Source organism: Mus caroli, unplaced genomic scaffold, assembly GCF_978045245.1.
Source record: "Mus caroli unplaced genomic scaffold, Mus_caroli_1 scaffold_20, whole genome shotgun sequence".
Taxonomy (NCBI): domain Eukaryota; kingdom Metazoa; phylum Chordata; class Mammalia; order Rodentia; family Muridae; genus Mus; species Mus caroli.
The window spans coordinates 32025959-32049954 of NW_028227275.1; the positions used below are offsets into that span (position 1 = coordinate 32025959).

General features: G+C 40.1%; 1 protein-coding gene across 9 annotated transcripts in view; it reads right to left on the reverse strand.

The window, feature by feature from the left end:
• Window positions 1-23996, reverse strand: part of Cdc37l1 (cell division cycle 37 like 1, HSP90 cochaperone) — a 52057-nt gene that overhangs the window by 23939 nt on the left and 4122 nt on the right. For 4 of the 9 annotated variants that reach the window (XM_029472789.2, XM_029472788.2, XM_085834260.1 and 1 more), the window contains exons 2-6: window positions 23119-23400; window positions 19126-19216; window positions 13959-14074; window positions 13350-13472; window positions 8749-8913 (exon numbers count right to left, since the gene is read on the reverse strand). In XM_029472789.2, the coding sequence (XP_029328649.1) occupies window positions 8749-8913; window positions 13350-13472; window positions 13959-14074; window positions 19126-19216; window positions 23119-23400 (777 nt within the window). The other 5 variants (XM_021152175.3, XM_021152173.3, XM_021152174.3 and 2 more) reach the window with 5 other exon arrangements.

Sequence of the window (23996 nt, forward strand, 5' to 3'; positions counted from 1 at the left end):
ACAAACTGTTCCCCTGTGACCAGATCAACCAAGATTTTCCATTTGGGAAACTTGTATGGCTTCTATTAAAACCAACAAAAGGCGCTTCTCTTCTGCTGCCGGATAGGCTTATGTCAGACACCGATTAAGATCGTTGCTGGGGCTGGAGAGGTGGGTCAGCAAGAAGAGCATTGGCTTCTCTACCAGAGGACCTGGGTTTGATTCCCAGCATCCACACGGCAGCTCAGAACTTATCTGTAGCTCTAGTTCCAGGGAACCCAATGTGTCTGGCCTCTATGGCATCAGGCACAGACACACATGCAGGCAAAACACCCGTGTACACACAACATTTAAAAGAAAAAAAGGATCATTATTGCATACATTCTGCTAAGCAGCAAAATGCTGTGACGGCCAGTGAGAGTTTTATTTTCATGTCCCATGGAATATGCATGGAGCTGAAGGCCCCAGGCAGGAGCACTGTTACCTTCTCACTGACAAAATCATAACTACAGCTTGGATTCAATTTTATTTTACTTTATTTTAAACAATTAAGATCGTCTAGGTGGGTTTAAAAAGTATTAGTAAAAGCCAATAAGGTTTTAGCATTCCCCTACAATTTTTTTGAAAAAAGATTTTATTATTTATTTGCTTCTGTGCATATGTATGGGTACCTGCAGAAGCTATGGGAGGGTGGTGGAGGGAATGGGAGTTACAGGAGCTTGTCAACCATCAGCCAGGGGTGCTGGACATCAAACTCTGGCCTCTGCCAGAGCAGCAAGTGCTCTTAACCAATGAGCCATCTCTCTAGCCCCTGCTGGTTTTTCCTTTTTAATAGTTTTTAAGATTTGCTTATAAATTTTAAATTTGTTTATAAATTTTATGTATGAGTGCTCTATCTGCATGTGCACCTGCACTCCAGCAGAGGGCATCAGATCCCACTGTAGATGGCTGTGAGCCACCATGTGATAGCTGGGAACTGAACTCAGGACCTCTGGAAGAGCAGCCAGAGTTTTTTTTAACCATTTTTAAGCACTGAGCCATCTCTCCACCCATAGCCCCTACTTTTTATAGCTCCCTAACATCATGGGGTTCTCTGTATACAGCACCAATCTATAGTCAAAATTTAATTCTCTTTGTAATTTCCCATTAAATGACACTGTAAGCAAACTAATACAGATCAGTTTTTTCTGGACAAGCTATGAAATAGTACAACACCACCCATTATAGAGGGGAATCAGAATGCTGCAGGATGTAAGGATCTTCTTGCTAAAATGTGAATGGTATGCTGGAAAAATGGAAGTAAAAACCCACCCCAGTCCAGACAAGTACCACTTTTGCTCTTCACCAATTTAAGAACTGAAATGTGTCTCCCTCTGAGAACAGTAAGTCGACTTGACTTTTCTCTGAGAACACCTTGCTGACATTTCCACTGTAAGGAGCACCACTTATTAACAGAGATGTGTGCTCTCGGGGGAAGCATGTTAATTTACTTAATACATTTTTTAAAAGATAAAACTCGTGTGTGTATGCTCTGTACATATATGAAGGTCTGATGAAGCTTGAGGAAGCTGGCTTTCTCTTCCCACCATTTAGGTCCCAGAGATTGGCAGGCTTGGCAGCAAGCACCTTTACCAAGTGAGCCATCTCAAGAGCTCTTACTCACTTTTAAAATAATATGCATGCTAGTCTAAAAAAGGCCTAATGTTTCTGAAGAGAAATTAAAGGCTATTATAAGTTCCTTAGGCAAAAATTTTGAAAGAACCATGGATGATGTAATTAAAAGCGAATCTCAGAGTAATAATTCTAACCAGTATTTTCTCCACTACCATTCGATGGAACAACAGCTCTTAGGACACATGGAGTTACAGCTATTTCTTTCTGTCTCTCTCCTTCTAAGACAGAGTTTCATCTAGGCAGAAGGCTGGCTGTGAAACTTGCTATGTAGCTGAGGGAAACTTGAACCTCTAACCCTCCTGTCTTCACATCCCCAGCACTAAGGCAGCAGGTATGTGCCACCATGCCCAGTTTATGTGGTGCTGAAGATGCAATCAAGGGCTCACTGAATCTTAGGCAAGAGCTCTACCAACTGAACCATTCTAAGCCCTCAGCTATTTCATTAAAACAACAGTCTTTGGGGGCTGGAGAGATGGCTTAGCAGTCAAGACACTGACTGCTCTACCAGAGGTCCTGTGTTCCATTCCCAGCAACCACATGATGGCTCACAACCATCTGTACTGGGATCCATTGCCCTCTTCTGGTGTGTTTGAAGACAACTACAGTGTACTCAGATAAATAAATTAAAAATCAAAAGAAAAAACACAATAGTCTTTGTTAAATAACTTTGATGTCAACTATTTTTCATTGATTAACTGATTAGTTTGAATTTCTCATAGATAGGGAAAATTTTTTCACTTGAAATATGAGTTATCTATTTGCTAAGTAGTATTATTCTTTATTAAGAAAAGAGAGGAGTATTCTTGCTGGAGATAGCTAGCTCAATACTAAGAGGGCATTCAAATCAAGGAAATAGAAGGACTCCAATAGACTGTCATTTTGTTTTGAGACAGTCTCTCTATGTAGCTCTGGCTGTCCTTGAACTCGGAAAGATAAACCAGCCTCTGCCTCCCAAGTGCTGGGATTAAAGCCATGCACTACCACACACAGCCTAACATATCACCTTCATACTAAAGTCCTGCTAGTGGTCAAGTTCCCATCCTTAAGTGCAAATTATGACATCCATCAGTGGTTCCTTTGGTAAAAAAGTTCCAGCCGAGTATTAAAAAAGTTTTCTTAATTCTTGTCTTAGAAAACAAAACCAAAATAAACTTTAAAATTATATACTTACTTTGCTAATACTTTTGTTGTTGTTGTTTTGGCCATTAAGAGCTTTAAATTATAGAAGACAAAATGAAAGCTACGGCCACTTGGGTGACCATAGACAAGTCATGGGCAGAAGTGAAGTGGAAAGTGGTCAGTCAAGTGCTACTTCTGTGAAATCAGGGATTTACTATGTTATATTCTGTCCACTTGGTATCAGAGGGAAACTCAGAGCATGCTCCAGACAAGAAGAAAAAGGAAGAGAGAAAAAAATAAAACAAATAACTTCAATGACTAGGTCACTGATTTAAATGAAACTTACAGGCCAGTGAGCACTGCCATATAAATTAGTCAGACATTTTATTATAGAGTATATATATTTATATCAAAAGCACAAAAAGACTTTTATTCTGGGAACTAGGAAGATTGTGACATTACAGGAGTATGATTCAACAATTCCAGTCCATTTCCACAGAGTTAGGTGCCCCATTGGCTGAAAAGGACAGCTGAGGCGGAGGCCACAGCTCTGAGCCCCCATGGCCCCTTAGCATGATTTCTTAACTCAAACTGAGACCTGCATTTCCAAACCCCAGGTACCCACTTTCCAAATATTTGCTACAAATTGAAGTGGGTACTGAGCCAAAAATCACACTCAAAAATAACCAAAGCTAGTGCTCCTGTATGCTGGAAGATTAATCCTCAAATAATAAGGATATCATAATTGGCACTGTCATCTAATTCTAAATAAAAGAATAATCAAACATCCTGGTGGATCTGCAATGAATTACACAGGAAGAAGTAAAACTCAGAAGCATCCTCTAGTAACTGAGCTAGAAGCGAGTAGCAGATAGTGAGACCCATCACCGCCATTGAAGGGACTGTTACAATCCTTAGGATGGTTGGCAGCTCAGCTCTCCATTTCTCAAGGCTTCGCCACATGGAACACAGTGACTGTGATTGGACAAGGACCTTACTCTTCCTGTTTGTTCTTACAGGCCGTTACTATTCTTTTAAAACTTACTCCCTGAGAGGTCCCGGACTATGTCAAGTAGATTAGAGTAAGCTTGCATTTTATCTTCTTGGAAAAACAGAAAACTGTATCGTTTTCTACACTCACTGCCTGCTTAATATTTAAACAGTCATCAGGACAAAGTCAACTTCTGAACAGTTTTGAGACTACTTTAGGGATAAATGTAATGTTTTTAATATCGAATTTATACTAGCCAAGGAGTTAACTGGTGGTGCCGAAAATACAAATGTAAAGTCTTAAAATAGCAATTTGTGCCACCCAGCTTACTAATTAGTAAAGTAGGTTACCACTGCGGATTTATTGCTTTTAATGTGATGAATACCAGATTTGACAGCTGAACTTTGCAGTGGGACACAGCATACTTTTATCTTGAATTCTTTCCGCGAAGTAGGACATGTATATCCATGTAAGAAAAAGACCGTGTAGCAGACATCTCCTCAGTCAACCAGTCTTGTAAACATTGCGTTGTGCAGATTTTCATACTTTGATTCCAAAAATAAGAACAGTTAAAGGCAAATTTAGTAACTGAGGGGTGGGGGAGAGTCCGTCCAGTTTGACTTCCTGCCACATATGGTTACCACTCCTCCCTTCAGAAACAAAACAACAACAACAAAAACCCTAGCAGCACATAAAAAAAAGTTGCAAAACATTTCAGTACTCTTTCCCTCCCATAAAACCAAACAAAAATAAAGTGCAGCACCCATAAAAGTGTCAAGAAAATAGCCAGGCTCTTCCTTTCTTGTAACAAACTAGTCCTTGGGCTCAGCAGTCTAGCTGAGTCAGACAGTGTCCATCATTCTGTCGTCATCTTCTTTGTGTACCACTGAGTCTACACTGCACAGAGGGGCAGGGGTACAACACTGAAGAGAATCTGGATTCTGGGGGAGAGAGAAAGAAAGACAGACGGGGAACAACACTTGAAAAGCAGCTTCACACCACACATGCAACTGCGCACACGGCTTCACCTTCTATTCCTCTGCAGCAGAGCATACTAGGAAAGAAAGTGGAATTGTGGAGTCCACACAGACCGAAACCTGAAGAACTAAAGATAGAATGTTATTCTTTATCCAGACCGAGTGCATATACAGGAACAGAAATGTTACAGATACCTCTCTTATCTCTTTTAACAAAACTATAATTTGAATTCTTTAACCATACAAGGTAAAACTTCCTCATAAGCATTACATTTAATAAGCATGCCTTTAGGAGGCCGGAGAGATGACACAGCAGTAAAGACCACTGGTTGCTCTTCCCGCAGACCAGGGTTTAGTTCCTAGCACAGACATAGCAGCTCACAATCATCTGAAACTCAAGTTCCAGGGGACCTGAGAGCTGCCATGTGGCCTCCGTGGGCACTTATGCACATGACACACAGGTGGCCTCCGTGGGCACTTATGCACATGACACACAGGTGGCCTCCGTGGGCACTTATGCACATGACACACAGATACAGACTGAGGCAAAACACTCAAGACACATAAAATTTCAAAACTACATTTGTTAAAGTACAGGTTTTAGCCAGCAATGTATTCTTAAGAGTACCATCTAATTACAAGAGTTAAGAACTATAAATGTAAAACATTTAGATGAAGGCAAAATACACTTACTGAGTAAAGAAAACTAAAGGAAAATCAGATTTTATTTTCTAAAGCTAATAGATAACATAAAATATTGTCTAATTAATGCAAAATCAAATTCATTCTTTTTAAATTTTCCATGGAAAAGAGTTTAAGATGTAAAACCCATGACATTACATGGCAATGGCCTCCTTTGGAAGTGACTTTTTTCCTACTCAGTTATTCTGAACATTTTCCAGCAACTACTTTTTTTTTTTTTTTTTTTTACTTTTTCTACCTAATGTCATTTGTATTTTAATAAACATTAGTGACAAAGTTATCCAAATGAGATGGGCTTTTTCTCCTTCACCCAGGCTGGCCTTTAGTCTGAGCTCCTGCTGCCTGAGCCTCCCGAGAGTGGGAAGACAAAGGTGATGGTAAATGGCTCATCTCACAGGGGAACTGTTTTTGTCTTAATCCTAATAAAGTACAATGCTTTCCAAGCCAAGTACAATGACTCTCCCATAACTCTAGCAGGCAAGAGGATCTAGCAGTTCAAGACCAACCTTGATTACAACAGTCAAAGTTGCCAAAAAACCAAAAACCCAAACAAACAAACAAAAACTAAAGGGAGGAAACCCTGCCACACTGCAGTTTCTTCAGTAAAAGGCAAAAGCTAGGTCGAATTTGATTATTTCCCAGTCCTTTTTATTGTGTTTTAATGTTTCTATTTAGTATTGGTATTACTCAAGGAGGAAAAGGCCAGAGAGTGAACATGAAGCAACTGCTCCTTTTCTCCCAGGAGCCAGCGCCGAGTCTCATCCAGGCTAAGGATGGTGTGGACAGTGTGTTTCACAGGACTCTTCACTAGTAAGAAAACTAAAATCAAGAGTGTTACCAAATTCTAAGCTTTATAAAACAATCAATACTCCTGTTATATTAGTCTACTTCCACAAAGTAGTCCTAAGTCCTTTTTCTTGACACCCATTTTAGATTTCAGGGTCCTTCAAGATCAAACTTACAGTAACTCTATCATGACAGAATTCTGAGTATCAAGTATTGGCTGAAGAGATTCTCCAGAGCTCACAGACCCACCAGTCATGGAGAATCAGCATCCTTACCCTATCTGATGCTGAAAGCCTCCTGACTGTGTGTGCCCACCAGCACTCTCAGCACGCAGTTCTCAGCACACAGTTCTCACGAGCGCTTGACTGCTGCTCATGTATGACTCACAAGACTCAAGAGTGGGAAAGTGGGAAAGGAGAGTCAAAATTAGAGTAACAGCCCCATCACTTACTGTGTTGGCTTTAGGCAAAGTAATTTAACCTCATAATTTTCAATTTACTTATCTGAAAACATGGATTAATATAATCATAGCATTTTTATAAGGATTAAATGATACATAACATATTATATAACTCATAAAGTGATATAAAAATGGTATACCATTATTGTAGTAATATGTAGTAATATTGTTGTTTTCAGACATCTTGGTCCCTCAGGTGGCCTCTCCTAGCCCCGCTGCCTTCATCTAGTCACAGTTTTATGTAACTAGAAAGACTCCTGAACACCACACCTCCCCTGAGGCTGTCTAAGTCAGGAAGCTTAAATTCTCACCCTGTAGGGAACAACTGGTCTATTATTCTTGATTCATTATGAAGATTCCCCATAATAGAAATAATGCAAATGACAAAATTCTATGACTCCAGCCTTCTCTACCACAAATGGCAATGGAGGCCTGGCCACTGGTGTCAGCTTTTAATTTACTTCTCACAAACCAGAAGCATCTTTCTGATAATATAGGCTGCTTGTATTTTAATGTTCTCATTTTATGTAAAGAACCAATGACACCCTACAAATCTCTTGTTCCTCTGGACGCACCAGATGACTAATTTTAGATATATTTATTGCTCTAAACATCATCATAAGACTCCCTTGGGAAACCTGCTTTCTCATGGGCTGCTTCAATACTGTATTTAAATAGCATTAAAGAACTGACTGGGGGCTGGGAGACAGCTCAGCAGTTTAGAGCACTTGCTGCTCTTACAGAGGTCTAGGGTCTAATTCCTGCACCCACACAGCAGCTGACAACCATTGGAACAGGTCTAGGGGATCTAAAGCCCTCTTCTGGCCTCTGTGGGGACCAGGTACACATGTGGTGCACACACACACACATATGCAGGCAAAGTATTTTCATACATATAAAATAAAATAAATCTTAGAAAATTAAAAATAAAGAGGAGCCCTGCAGGCAGACATTCTTTAGGGGGCATTTCCTAATGTGTCTAATTAAAAGAGAACACTAGTAATTATTTAAAGCCAGAATGTAGATATTTATATCCTTAAACATGTTGCTGGCTGTGTTAAATGTGATCATCTGCATTCTTTACTACTTTATATACTATATTAGGTTAAAGGTTAATGTAAATTTAAGAGCTGTTTTAAATACATGTTACTAAAATGGTAAAATTATAGTGACCTAAGGTCAAGAAATTGAAAATGTCAATTTTTTTTACCATTTTATGAGGCTTATAGATAAATACAGGACTCTCCTCATATTGTCTTCTGAATGACACTTCCCATGTCCCAGTGTAGACAACACAATAAACTGGCTAAAGCTGCTCTTAAAATCTTGGAGCCTGGAAATGAGAGATAACTGGGCTCTATTAAACTGCTACTTCTAAAGTTACAATGGGCAGGGTCTGTCTGAAACATCTCACAGCTCTAAAACGTTCTATCAGCAACACTAGTGCTCGGCTCCCTCTTCCTTTCAGTGACTGTTTTTTTTCTCAATACTATGACTACCATTAACTGGATAGATAACATACAAAAAGAGCTACTTAACAAGGTATTAACTACGAAAAAGCCGTGCAACAGATCCCTTTAGCCACCACTCACATGGCCAGCCTCAAGCTAAACAAACTGCCAACAGTGTTGTTTTAATGACATGTTTATGGGGAGCCACCTTGAGTTTTTAATTGAAATGACCAATAGGTAGTGACACTTGACCTAAAGACTGTACAGCTTATCCTTTACATATTAAAATGAGAGAATATGGTGTGTCTAATAGAAGAAACTAAATGCCAAAGCATGAAATAAGACTAAGGGTTATCAATCAATCAATCAATCAATCAACTAACTACTTTTGAGACAAAGTCTCTCTACATAGCCCTAGCTAGCCTGGAACTCACTACAGAGATCAGGCTGGCCTCAAACTCAGAGATTCATCTGCCTCCGCCATGGCCAACACTTATTTTTTGAGGTGAGAAAATTTTAAGTGGTCACAAAATATTATTCAACAGTGGTCCTAAAGAACAAAATTATGTGACTACATTTATGAAATCAATATCCCTTTTCCCAGCTTACCTGTGATAAGGATTCTAAGGAGCCCATGCATCCAACACCAGAATGGGAAACATGATTCTGAACCGTCACAGGTTGAAAGCTTTGTGATTGAGCGTAAAGTCTTACTCTTGACTTGAAAGCTTCAAGTTCATTTTTGAATGCTTCAAAATAACCTTCCTCCTCTGCCTAGAACATGAAAACAAACAGAATGAGCTAAACCACACTCAACTCTGAGAAGCACCCAGCAGAGCTGGAACAGAGGCAGGAAAGAATGTCAAATGCACGAGCCAGCAGTCTCCCTGCAGAGCAGCACACGCTGTTTCTTTTACAGGGACACTGACAACACTCCATATACATACACACAAAGTAGGAGTTAGCTGGTGGTACAGTTAATAAGATCACTTACTCAGGAGTTGAAGGCAAGAGGAAAGCCAAGTTCTTGTGCTTGGCAACCTAAGGCCCTCGCTCAGTCCCTAGCATTGCAAAACAGCAGCACCAGCCTCTCAAGTTAACTCTCGGAAGTGGAGCAATATCACCATCTAGTACACCTCAGGCCTTTTTAGATTCTTGTCTTAGGGATTCTATTCCCGCACAAACATCATGACCAAGAAGCAAGTTGGGGAGGAAAGGGTTTATTCAGCTTACACTTCCATACTGCTGTTCATCACCAAAGGAAGTCAGGACTGGAACTCAAGTAGGTCAGGAAGCAGGAGCTGATGCAGAGGCCATAGAGTGATGTTACTTATTGGCTTGCTTCCTCTGGCTTGCTCAGCTTGCTCTCTTATAGAACCCAGGACTACCAGCCCAGGGATGGCACTACCCACAATAGGCCCTTACACCTTAATCACCAACTGAGAAAATGCCCCACAGCTGGATCTCATGGAGGCACTTCCCCAACTGAAGCTCCTTTCTCTATGATAACTCCAGCCTGTGTCAAGTTGACACCCCAAACCAGCCAGTACAATTCTCTTTGTAAATGTCCTAAGAAACAAACTCAGCATTCAAATTAATTATTGTATCTCAGTGCCCTAGCTAAGCAAGTGTCTTTGTGGCATCTGGAAACAAACAAGTATGATAACTTAGACTGAGGGAAGGAAGGGATCTCTGGCATTCAGTGATGTAGGAGTCTTAAGTTCTCCATGAAAAGCCCCTCTATACTGACAGAGGCCTCATTTTATAGACATTTCTTCTACGTGTAACTAGCAGGGTGCACGCCCTGTATGCTGGCTTTCAGTTCAGGAGCTAGAAAGACCTTGTAAAGGGAGTTTAGGTTGTACAACTTGGTTGAAATTATAGATTAGTTCAGGGTTACATAAATAATGAAAATTATGTTCTGGGATATCCCATCTACTTGAATAACTTGCTCAGTTAGGCGTAACATCATATTCTAGTACTAGCTAGTACTAGTATAATCCATGCTACTGTGCAGTGTCCACATCCAAAAGTAACGCTGTCAAAGGCATCAGACTGCACACTCTACTGTAACCCTAAGGCCTACAGGCTTAAATCAACAGAGACATGACTGTTTAAAGAAGTAACCTACAACACAGAAGGATTTAATAAGCAAATCCGTACAAAATGCTTTAAACATTGCAGAAACATCTGCAAACATTATTGCCTAATTTTTAATATTAAAACTGTTAAGGTTAAAGACTTTAATCATTGTCAGTTGTTTTATCAAAGATAAATATCAAAGCATAGCGTGGCAATGTCCCATTACCAAATTAAGTATCAGTTGAATCACATCCAATAAGGTATCACCAAAAGGTATACTTTTTATTGCTTCGATGAATCAAGTAAAAATTTAGTTAGCATAAGCCTAGCTAAAATTATAACTCAGTCATTTGTTCATTAAAAGTCTACTGGAAACTGAAGGATGAGATTGAAGGAAACTGTAAGATTAGACTACAACTTCAAAGAGGTTATAGCATTTAAGGTAACCATCTTTTTACATTTAAAAATAAAATTCATTTTTTGTTTTCTGTTTCTAATAGGAAATGTTCATTGTAGAGTATCATGAAAAAAAATGAAAATAATTCTATACTCAAGAATAATCAAAGTTAAACTTCTGATATACTTCCTTTTAACTTCCGGTTGCATATGTTAAAATGTGCAAAAATATGTATATGCAGTTCTGCCTTTATAAATGCTTTATTAAAATATAAAACATTTAAAACTACCATCCTTATAAAATATATATTTAAAGTTGATGCTGGCTATACAACTAGCTTGATTCATTCATTCATTGTTTTTTCATCTATAATGATGATTGTTCTTAGGGTTAGGCTGCGATATCTATAAACAGCACAGCAGTGAGTGCAGACGTAGGAGTTGCTTGGGACATAACTCTCAAGCCTCACCTACACTCTAAATACTCATGCACGCAGCAATCTCTCTTTACGTGGGTTACATGGGTCAATATTTACTGTGTTGGAATTCTGAAATACAAACTTAAAAGACCCAGGAACAAGTCTACTCCACGATACCACTAGCAGTGTACTTTAATTTTACACTACTGTGTTTCCAGAGCTAAATATGACTACTTGAGACTCAGAAAGTGACCCGTAAAGTCTGAGAATGTGACAAGTCTGGGCAACAGTGACACATACTCTGCAGCATGAGGGCCTAAGTTGGGCTCCTCAGTTCCATGTAAAATCCCAGCACAATGGCACATCTGTAAGCCCAGCACTGAGGAGGGAAAGAAAGCCAGAAACAAGAAGATCCTGGAGCCTGCAGGCCTGCCAGCCTAGCCAAAATGGTGGGCTCTTCAAGTTCACTGAGAGGCCCCGTCTTGGAAAATAGGATGGAGCATGATAAAAGAAGATACTCATCATCAACTTCTGCCTTCCACACTGCATATATAAGTAAGTCTGTGCACACACAACACATAGTAGTTAAAAGACAAAACTGTTCTCTAAAGCACCCCCTCTCCTGGTAAAGGTAGGACAGTGATATCTGCTTTTCATCTCCACAAGAGAAGAGAACAGGTTCTTTCATCTGACTCAGCATCAATTACACTCATCTCCTGAGTGAATGAGAATCAGGTCGCCACTAATCTCACTGCAGCGATATGGAGGTGAGTGTTCCTGAGGTCTTCTGACTCTCAGGGCTCCTGCGCACTCGCTGAGAACGTGCTGTGTTACATCCCTTGCGATGGGGTTGCTCTCCATCCAGACGCGCACTGCTCAGTCCCATACAGTACTTCCAAAGGGCTGCCCTAATGTGCGCTTCCACTAGCAGACCCAGATCCTCACTGCTCTGCTGCTTGGCCTTTTAGGAAATTTCTAATTATTAGTGATTCAGAAAACACAAAACAGTAATCTCTCTGTTCATATCTAGTTTCTTATGTTTATATGAACATGCATCTCTTGTTTTAAACTTGTAACAAACATTTTCTTAGATTATTACAAATGTTCCATAGATAGATATTAGCCACATATTATCCCATGACCCCCAGTGCTTTCTGAAAGTCATCCCTTGAATACGAAGTGAAGTGTTTTGGTTGTTTGCTGGCTTCCCTCTTCCTCCCTGTCCTGCCTCCTCTGCTGTCTCTCAGCAGGCTCTCACTCCTGCAGCCCACGCCGAGCCGATTTCAGAACGCAACTCATATCCACTCGCCTCATTTCTACAGTTTCTTTTTCATTTAAAAAATTGGTTTCTTTTCTTTCTTTTTCTTCTCTGCTTTTTTTGTTTTGTTTTGTGAGACAGGGTTTCTCTGTGTAGCCCTGGCTGTCCTGAAACTCCCTCTGTAAATCAGGCTGGCCTTGAACTCAGAGGTCCACCTCTCTCTGCCTCCCAACTGCTGGGATTAAAGGCATGCGCCAACGCCACTGCTGCTGCCAACACCGATCAGCTACAAGTTTGGTTTCTTAAACAGTGAGTTGTACCTGTGGAGGATGCTGTGTCTGTTTTGCTCAACCCTGCATCCTAACAATTGAAATGGCCAGGCTTTGTGGTAGTAAATACTCCTTATACAGTAAACAGGTAAAAGATGAAGTACTCAAAACAGTCACATGAATTTGAATGTGTTTCCATTTAAATATAAGGTCTGTATAGCCTCTTACCCTTTAAGTGCCAATCAGCATGAAAATTTCAATTCTATTGTGGTGATTTGAATAGGTATGGCCCCCACACTCAAGTGTTTGAATGCTTGGCCCATAGGGAGTGGCTCTATTAGGAGATGTGGCTTTGTTGGAGGAAATGTGTCCCTGTAAGAGCAGGCTTTGAGGTGTCCTATGCACAAGGTACACCAGTGTGGTACATAATCTTCTGCTGCTGCCTGCAGATCAAGATGGAGAACCACGACTGCCTGCATGATGCCATGTTCCCAGAAGGATAATAGACAAAACTTCTGAACTGTAAGTCAGACCCAATTAAATGTCTTCCTTTATGTGGTCATGACCGCTCTTCACAGCAAAGCAAACCCTAACTAATACAACTATGTTGCATCATAAATATTTACACTACGTAATCTCTATACTAGCTTACATATAGTGTAAGTGCCAACACTAGGCATTTCCTTTCACTAGAAAAGCTACAACGTTAGCAGCCTGCTAATGAGCCCAGGACAAAGCTCAGCTTTGCCCAACCTTCTCCTTTAACAGCACCAGGTCACTACTCACTTTGGCTTTCTGGAAAAACAAACGAAAACAGCCTCTTGGGTCCACATTGCAGTTTTTGGCCATTTCCATAATAAACTGCATTACCACGGCTTGGTGTGCTATCTGTTCCATCAGAGCGCCTTTCTGAAAAACACGGGCAGGCACCGAAGTTAAAACACTTCTGCAAAGAGACGGAATTGGCTCTGATCGCAAACTTTGTGTCTTTAGAGTACTTTTAATTTTATTCTCTTTACTGTTAAGTAAAATATTCTGTGAACATAAAGTGAACATCTTAATGCTATTACATGGACCAGAATAACTACCTACTGCTGGCAGAGTTCAAATTGTGACTGCTTTATGGACAATTGAAAGCATGACTTTCTAACTAGTAAGCAAGAGAAGAGGAGTGCTCACAGCACACAGGAAGGATGATCAGAGGCGGCAAAGTGAGCGAGCGAGGCAAGCGAGCACAAACCCTGCAGGGAGTGCGAAGGTTGGAAACAAACAATAAAACTTTCTAATTCCTTCTAAGAACCTTCCTCCTCTCATTTAAGGTAAATAATGGAAGAAAATAAAATAAAAATTAGGAGTCTATTGAGGTTTGCAGACATTCAAGGTTCAATACAGTACCTGCTCAGCTTCTAGGTGGAAACACCATAAAATAAGATACTTAGCAGTTTCTTCACATACGAGGTGTGGGTGGTCAGACAAAAACCTCTGACTGTCATCCCATCGACTCAACATACCTGTAAAAAAGAATTCAATCACGAATGTCAAATATTTCCTTTCTTCCTGTGAGGCAAGACACAGATTTTAAATGTTACTCTTTAGAGACAATTCAGTTCCAGACCAATGTGATACATGACAGGGCAAGCTGAGAAAACTGAACTTCTTCCTCTTCTTCCTGTTTTTTTTTTTTTTTTGGTTTTTCCAGTGGTGGCGCACGCCTTGAATCCCAGCACTTGGGAGGCAGAGGCAGGCAGATTTCTGAGTTCGAGGCCAGCCTGGTCTACAGAGTGAGTTCCAGGACAGCCAGGGCTACACAGAGAAACCCTGTCTCGAAAAACCGAAAAAATAAATAAATAAATAAAAGAAAGCTGAACTTCTTAAAATCAATGGCCAGCACGATTTATTTCAGATAATTAGTCCGGCTTAACAAGAGTGGCCAGTTGATGTCTCCTGCTTACAGGAATACCCAAAGTTCCACGTACACTGAGACACTTGATCTTCCCCTAAAGCTTGTACAACTCAGTACCATTTACTAAGAGAACAGGATGGTTTTGGGTTTTATAAAGAGATGAGTAAGAATCTCTGCCATTGCCTAGCTGTGGCAAAGACTGCAAATGTAAGGGCTGTCTGGGCCACAAAGGCCGGTCAATGACAGCCGGAGCAACTTTGCAAGACCTGTTTCAAAAACAAAACAAAAACAAGCGAATAAACAGACTAGGGCATGGTCCAGTGATAAAGAATTTGCTTATTATGCATGAGGCTTGAGGCCTATATTATCTCTAACTTATTTTTTGTTTTTGTTTTTTTTTTTTGTTTTTCGAGACAGGGTTTCTCTGTGTAGCCCTGGCTGTCCTGGCACTCACTTTGTAGACCAAGCTGGCCTCGAACTCAGAAATCCGCCTGCCTCTGCCTCCCAAGTGCTGGGATTAAAGGCGTGCGCCACCACGCCCGGCTCTAACTTATTTTTTAAAGTGTCCAGGATATAGTAAAATTTACCACTTCAGGAAATGTTATTGGCTGGGAAACACTAGCCGGTACTGTAATCACTGATACCCTTGTCATGTTAGTCATACTAGCCATTCACTAATGCTGTCATCTGGTCAGTTGTGTACAGTAAACAACCATTCTTTTAAAAACTAATTGAACATATTTCAAAGGCTGCCATTTTATTTCAAGATAATAAATGACTCCAAATAGTACCAAGTCGTACGTCTGCATCTTTACCTAATTTAGCAAAGCAAAGATGACTGAGTCACACAGCATCTGCAATGTGCTGCTCAGGGTTACCCTTGCATGTACTGAGTACTGCAACGCCAGAAGTTTCAAACTTTAGATTTACACGGAGCAGCCAACAGCACGGATGTGATTAAGCCATCATGGTGTTTCACAGGACTTTCTTGATAGTATGACAATAAAACTTTGCTTTCAACACAAAATGAATTCCTACATACTAAATTTCACATGCAAACATGTCATCAAAACCAAAGACAAATATCTTACTTAAGAATACACAGCAACACATGGGAACCAATTAAAAATACACTATCTTTAGAAAAGGGTTGTAGGTAATTTCAGCTTTTTTTTTTTTAATTAAGAAAAAAATCCCAAGGAGGACAGAGTTTCCCTATATAACTCAACAATCCCTCAATCTCTGCCCCTCAGTGCCAGGATTATAAGTGTGCACCATATTTTTCTGACAATTGGGTCATTTGAGTGATTATGCAAATTTATTTTAAACTATTTCCTGCAGAATGAATGAATGAATGCTGAAAGTCAGAGCTGATAAAAGCACAATCCTCTTTTCTTATACCTAAAGACATAAAATGATTCCTATGCATGGCCTCGGCCCACCCCCTTCCCCCATACTCTCTTTTAAGAAGGTCCCAGAGAACCCAGGCTGGCTTTGTTCCTATCTCTCTCCATTTCTGGGATTATAGGACCTTAGCCACCAGGCCTGATTTATAGAGTTTGAGAGATGGAATCTAGGGCTCCAGGCACACCTGTCAAGCACTCTACCAAATGAGCTACATACCAGGTCCCTTTGCTGGCTTGTTCACACTTCTAGAGAGGCAATCCCTTCTGTTTTTATCTCCAATAATCTATTTACCTCAACAAGGCAGCATTATAACTGAATGAACAAAACCCTTCCATTTGGATTCCGAGTTAAAGATAATATGAAAAACATAAGTAACACTTGTTCACAGCCACACAGGTGAGATTACATGCCAAAGTTTTTATTTTTTAATGCCTAAGACTTTAGGACTTGAGACTGGCCATGGATTGTATCTAAGTAAATTAGATCTTGAATTAGTATGAAATCAAGAAGTAGTCCATACAGGTCGTAAGAGAAACCGTGTGGGATTTTATAGGAAGATATCTAAAGAGAACCCACAGTTACAAGAGTAGAACCTATCTGAAATGACCCTTACTTAAAAATCTGTAAACAGAGGAACATAGCCGAGGCTAACGGACAGGGAATCAGACTCTAGACCCAAACAGACTCGGTCTGGACCTCAGCTTCAGCTTGGGCAGGTCCCTTCATATACATCGGCATCTTCCTCCGTAGAGCGGACCAGCCTGCATAGACTCAGAGAAGTGACCAGCCTGCATAGACTCAGAGAAGTGACCAGCCTGCATAGACTCAGAGAATGCAGAATCCAAGCTAACTCCAGCTGAAAGGGAAAACATCGAGCTCTGAAAGACCACTGCACAATTCAAACAGCAGCCATAGGACCACAGTGATGTTAAAGATACACACAACTGTGGGGGCTGTCTAAGAGTAAATAAATGAGCTCTGTGTCTAGTCTAAATCAGCATTTTATATTTCCAAAGCACTAATCAACACAAATGTAAAGGAAAATCAGATTTCAATAATCCGTAACACTGCAACCATTAACTGGTAAATTTCATTTAAGTGTAAGGGTAAAGGACAGGAAAAAGAGCCATCACTAGACTCATGGAGAGTAGAGAAGAACACAGGCACACCTGAGACATGGTGTGGAGTCCCCGCAGCCTACACAGACAGTCCCCATCTACCAGGCCCTCTTTTTCAAGAGATGAGAATGGAATCCAAGTTTGGAAAGTCTCACTTGGAAGCTTTAATTATAGCTGCCATTACAGATGTCCTTTAAGGAGTTTATCAAAATATCTCATCAGTCTGGCAAATACTTCTTTCCTTTACAAATGACCACACACTAGCAGAGATATTTGCTTTATCCAAAGTTGAATCACATCAAACCCTCAGACTCTTATCTCAGACCACTATCAACTGTGCTATCACTTGTAAACGTACATTTGATACCTCATCATCCCATGTAACTGGAAATTAGTCCACTAACTGGGATGTTTTCTCACACAGAACTGCCATTTAACTGAAGCACTCATTCTACAACAAAAGAAAATACTGTTTCTCTCTCACTCGGTGGCATGGCTCCAAAACAACTGGCACATGGAATGCCAGGTGGGCAAAAACCAAAACCAAACCAAACTCAAAACCCAAGAGCACTAGTGCCATTCTTCTACCAAATGTTCTGTGTGTCTAGAAAGAAGTACAAGCGGCCGGCGCATCATTCTCCCGCAGAGGACACATGGGCTGTGGTAACAAGGACTGGGAAGGAATGGAAACTGACAACACAGGACTCATCTGCAAATTACTGCTTCTATCCCTTCTGTCCTTCCTGGTTTAAAGACTTTAAAATCTACCCAAAAGAGGGATGCCCATTCCTCTTACTTCTATGTATGAGACGACATGACATATGTAGAAATGTGAACTTGTGTGTTTAGCTCTTCAGGTACTAGTCGTCGTCGTCGTCGTTGTTGTTGTTGTTTTGACTTGGTTATTTGTGACAGAGTCTCATAGTCCAGACTAACCCTGAACTTGCGATTCCCCCAACTTCAGCCTCTCCAGTGATGGGATTATAAGCACGTGTGAACATGCCCAGCTTTTTTGGGTACTATTCTTGAGTTAAATGTACAATTTCTCCTTTTGAAGCAAAACTACTTTGAGAGAACACAAATGGGAAAAGGTTTCAACATGCCACTGATTAACAAAACATAAACAAGAGCCATGTCTGTTCATTCACATGATATTTGAATAAGTGTGAACCTCAGCTCCTCACACTTCCACAGAGCATTTTCAGTCCTACAGCATCACATTGTTTAGGCCTCAGAATACACCTTGCATATATTTTCTGACTCTGCACTTCTCATGCTGTTGCCTAATCTTTATGGAAAATCCTGAAAATCTGCCCCTCCTAAACAAACCCAGACATTGCCTCCTCTAGGAATCCTTCACTTACACCAAGTTCACCCCCTTCACCCATTAGAAACAGCTAGTTCTGGGACTGGAGAGATGGCTTAGCCATTATGAGTGCTTCCTGCTTTTCTAGAACCTAAGTTCAGATCCCAGCACCCACACTGGGGTGACTTACAACCACCCAGACCTCCAGTCTCAGGGGATCTGCCACCATCTTGTGGTCTCCATGGCCCTCCTATAGACGTGGTATATACTTATACAGGCACAAGCACGTATATATAAAGAGCTTAGATGTTTGTACATTTCTGTCCTATTATCTGAGTAACATGACAAGGAACTCCAAATTACACAGCATCATATGCAAACCTGAAAGAGGAACTGAGCATCGGAGCTGGAGCGATGGCTTGGTGGACAAAGAACCCGCTCCCCACCCGACATGATGAAAAAGAAGGAACTCCAGCAAGCTGTACCCTGCCCCCATGCATGTGCACCTGATCTCTCCCACTGCACATGAAATAGATGAGATACATTTGTAAACGAGTGCTAACCTTTTTATGTTTAAAAAAAAAGAATCAAAAAAGAAAATCCCTGAACAGTAAAGAAATACAAAAAAGTGATACCGTCATTAATGAAGTACTTCTCTTCACAACCTGACACAAGAGAGGTCAGAAGCAGGTCTGTGACACGACCAGAAGCACAGCATAAGCAGGTTGGCCACGAGTAGTTTGGGGCCCTCATTTTATAGGTCCGTTGTTACACACATACCAATGATCTCTAACACAATAAAGAAGAAAATTTAAGTAGTGGACTTACCAAAATGTCTGATTTTTTGCTCATATTTCTGCATAAATGATTGTGATTTATCTTCATCTTCTGTTTTTCTTTTATCTTGATTAATAAAACTCTACAAAAATTAAGTGACTAAAATCAATATTTTAACTAAAACTCTTCAAATATTGAATGCTTAGTAATCTTTCCTATAGACATGATGCTATAAGAATTATGGCAAAGCACTATACATCATTAAATTAATCTGCTAAGCTCATCATTAAAAATGTAAACATTCTCATTTGGTAGTTTCATTAGTTTTAAAATACAAATTTATCTAGATATCACACAGAAAAACATCTCAATGAAATCTTTTTTTAACCTGATTACCCTATCAAAGACAAGAATAGATTCTTTCCATGTATAATTTAATTTACATCTGCATTATTCATTTCCAATAAATACTTGCAACTGCAGCCTACTCTTTGGGTTTTTTGATAGACGCAAACTCAATAATCCAAGCACATAAGAGTCAAAGATAGCCGAGCAGTGGTGTCGCACACCTTTAATCCCAGCACTTGGGAGGCAGAGGCGGATTTCTGAGTTCGAGGCCAGCCTGGTCTACAGATAGAGTTCCAGAACACCCAGGACTATACAGAGAAACCCTGTCTCAAAAAAAGAAAAGAGAAAAGAAGAAGAAAAAAAATAGATAAAAAGTCAAATATATTTACTATAAATTCTTTGAGAAGAGATAAAACAAAAAATATAGCTTGATTGCATTTCTAAAAAAAAAGTTTAATCCTCCTTAAAACTAAGTACCAACTTCTAGTAAGGAAGACTTTGCATGTGTGAAATAAGTCATAAAACAGACCAAGAAGTTTCTCATCTAACCAGCAAAACTAACAGAACAGTTTGCCAAAGTATTCTCCGATACACTTATACATTGATATTATCACTGCCAAAAATGAAATGAATAAACTAGCTCCCTGCCAGCTTGCATTTCAAAATAAAAGCACCTTGTACTTTGTTACCTGCATCAATACTGTTCGAGCCACAAATATACCTTAAAATTTTCTACTAACATTAGTAGAAGCATTAAAAAGCAGAGATACAGATGAAGTTCATAGCAGATTGAACATATCATTTAAAATGGAAGAAACACACACAAAATTAACAAAGTACTTCCCTTCTGGTGTGTTTGGTATGGAGTAATGGAATCTGGTATATATTTTACAAGATTCAGGCATGCATCCCTGGGCACAGTGCCACATGTCTTTTGGGGGGGAGCAGAGGCAGACAGACAGATCTTTGAGTCTGAGGTCTCCCTGGGCTACCTAAGAAAGTTCCAGACGGGCCAGGGCTGCATGAGATCCCCAGTAAAACTTAAACTAAAACAAAACTGATTGTCTTTAAAACAACAAAAACCCGATCAATCTGGCAGAAGTACTGTACTATTTAAGAGACTCTACTCTCTAGAGTATTAATTTAAAGGACTGATTCAATGTTTCAATACCGTTATTTAAAAGACAAGATTGGCACCCAAAACAAGACAAGGTGCCTGATTCCTTCACTCTTATTCAACATGGTGCTTGATGACTTCTGCAGCAAGACAAAAGAGATACAAATAGGAAGGAAGAAGTGAATATATTATTTGTAAATAATATAATTCTACAGGCCAGAGACCTCAATGACTACACCACAAAATCTTTTATCTGATACACACTTTCTGCAAAGTGATAGGATACAAAACTAACAAAGATATCAGTAGCTTATAAACTAATAACATGCTGAGAAATATATAAAAAAAATCACATTCATGATTACCTTAAATATAGACAAATAAAAACAAAAGACCTTGGAATAAACCTAACTCTAGCAAGGAAGTGAAAAACATCTATAGTAAAAACACTAAACTATAAAAAATAGGAAATACAAAGATCTCCATTGCTGATGGACAAGATTTAATATTGCAAAAATGGCTATGATACCAAAACCAATTACAGATTCAATGTGATCTCTATCAAAATCCCAAGGTGTGTCTTCACAGAAACCAGGAAGAAAAAAATTCAAATGGAACCATAAAAGACCACAGATAGCTTAAACAAGCTGAGCTAAAAGAAAATACTAGAAGTATCAATGTACTTGACTTCAATTCAATTGTGTAGAAGAGAGCCACAGCTAACAAAGATGTCAAGATAAATTATTTATCAGAGAAAAGGCAGCTTCCTCAGGTGGTAGTGGCCAACTGGATAGCCACACACAGAAGAATCTGGATCTTTATCTCATCCAAATGCATCAAAGACCTTAACGTGACACCTGAAACTCCAGTATTCTAAAGGAGAAAGTCCAGAAAATGCTTCACGATAACAGCATAGGCAGAGACTCTGAGCAGCAGGACTCCAGTCACTCAAGAAAGAACATCAACAATTAACCAGAGACTTTATGCAAAGTCGCTTCATAGCAAAAACCAAAGGATGGCCTGCAAAGTGAGAGAACATCTGTCAGCTGTGCCTCTAATACCTGCTTAAGATTGACTGTTTTATTACATTTACTTCTTTAGTTTGCATGAGTACAGATGTGTATGTCTGTCGTGTGTGTGTGTGTGTGAACATTTGTGGGTTAACATACCATAGAGTATGTGTGGTGGTCAGAAGATAACTTGCAAGTGCCTCTCCCTTCCCCATGTGGGTCCTCAGGGTCAAACTCAGGTCATTAGGCTTGGTGGCAAACATCCTGACCTGCTGGACCATCTCATTACCCTAATATCTTTTACTACACTACACAAAGAAGCTAAATACTAAATAATGAGAAATCAAACAATCCATTCAATAAATGGGCTAATGTTGTGAGCAGACGATCCTCAAACATTAAATACAAATGGCCAATAGATATACGGGAAAATGTCTGCTATCAGCCACCCAAGAAACGCAAATCAAAACTGCACTGAGATTCCATTTTGCCACTATCAGAATAGGAGTCACCACAAAACCAAATAACAAATGCTCAAGGTTGCCGACAAGATGGCACACTTATACACTAGCAGGAATGTAAGAGAGCCCGTCTACTATGAATGTTAGTATGTATGTTTCTCAAGAAACTAAAAATAGAACCACCGTATGGCCCAGCTACAAATACTACTTCTGGGTATTTACCTGAAAGACTGGCAGTTAACATATCAGAGATACTTACACATCAAAATTTGTTGCATCATTATTTTATTAGCTATAGGACTAACATGGATGCATGGATGCCCAAAGTAAGATTAAATGTACATCACTACACACACACACACATATGAATATTTTGTAGCCACAAAAAATATGAGATTATGTGACTTGCAGAAAAATGATTTGCACCTGGACATAATCCTATTTCTATAGATGCACAAAGTCCCTAGAGAACAGACAATATAGATAATCCTATTTCTATAGATGCACAAAGTCCCTAGAGAACACAATATAGAAGTATGTGAAGTATGTGAAACTATCGAGGGGCACAAAGGCAACTAACAGGAAGGGAATGGGTGAGAAAGGGAGAATGGAAGGGCATAGGGGCTGGACATCTCAAAGTGCACTGTATACTTGCACAAAAATGGCTTTATGTAATCCAGTATGATAAAATTTAAATGAAAAAAAAAAAAAAAGATTCTCCTGAGTTTACTAAATCCATGCTGGTAAACTGAAGGATTTTATTTACAAATTCAGTAACTGCATGTGTTACAAAACCGACAGGAAGCCGACAGCCCAGCCACATCAGGAAGTACTCACATCTCAGCTTCAGCACACAGGCCTGTGCATCACATCACCTTGTGAGCTGGGGTCTTCCTACCTGCCTCCCTCTTCCCAGCTAGACTTGGAGATGCTGGCTGTTTAGCAGGACTCTGGTGCTTCGCAACAGTTACTTACAGACACTTCTGGTTCTCCTTCTTCATTTTTATCTGCAGGGCTAGGAATGGAGCCCAGGGCCTCTTGCATGCTCTACCTTTGACCACATACCCAGCCCCTGTCCTCTTTTTTTATGGTCCAACAAAGATCATACCTTATTAAAAACATCCTTGCTAATGGCATCCATGTTCCAGAGACACATCCTCTCTCTTTGGACCAGAGCCTCTTCTTTCTGTCGCCATTCTTCTTCCCGCTGCCTCAGTTCTGACACCGCGGTCTGTGCTTTGGCATGTTCCTGATCCAAGGACTCAGAGTTATGCAGTGCTAAGCTGCCAAGTTTCTGCTGGGCTTCAGCAAGATTCCATTTACATGCAACAGAGCTCTTCACAAATTCTTTCTGCTTTTGGCAAGCCAGCTCAATCCCGTGGCTATACATCTAAATAAAAAGTAACAACTGTATTAGTAAGGAAAGAAGGCAGCAGCAATGACAGTGCTCAATGTTTCCCATCAAAGGGTCTCTGTAGGACGTTTTGGTACACAGCATATCTGTATTCTTTGTCTACAATTGCAGTTTGCATCCATCAGTTCAACTCTGAGCTTCTTTGTTCATCGATACCTCTCCCTGATAACTAACACTACAAAGGCTGGCAATTGCCAGTGATTCTCACAGAGCTGACCGATGACAACACACATCAGCTGTGCAGGCTCCAGAATCCTTCCTTCCCCAGGAGGAGGAAAGCAAAGCAAAGCTCACATCCAGTGCTTCAGTCATGGCTCCTCATCCTGAAAACCAGAGCTTTGACCTGTAAGATCTTCTTGCAGTGACCGGTCTTCACGTCAAAGAACCCATTTAATGGCTCCTAGTTTCTTTGTGTCATCATAATCTGTGACGATGTGAGAGTTCTTAATAAAAAATGCTACTTAAATGATTATGTCACACAGGCACACCTTACCTCAATCCTAATCGAAACAGTGATAGTGAAATCGAAAAGTGCCAACTGGTGACTCTGCTCTCCTCAGGAGAAATCACTT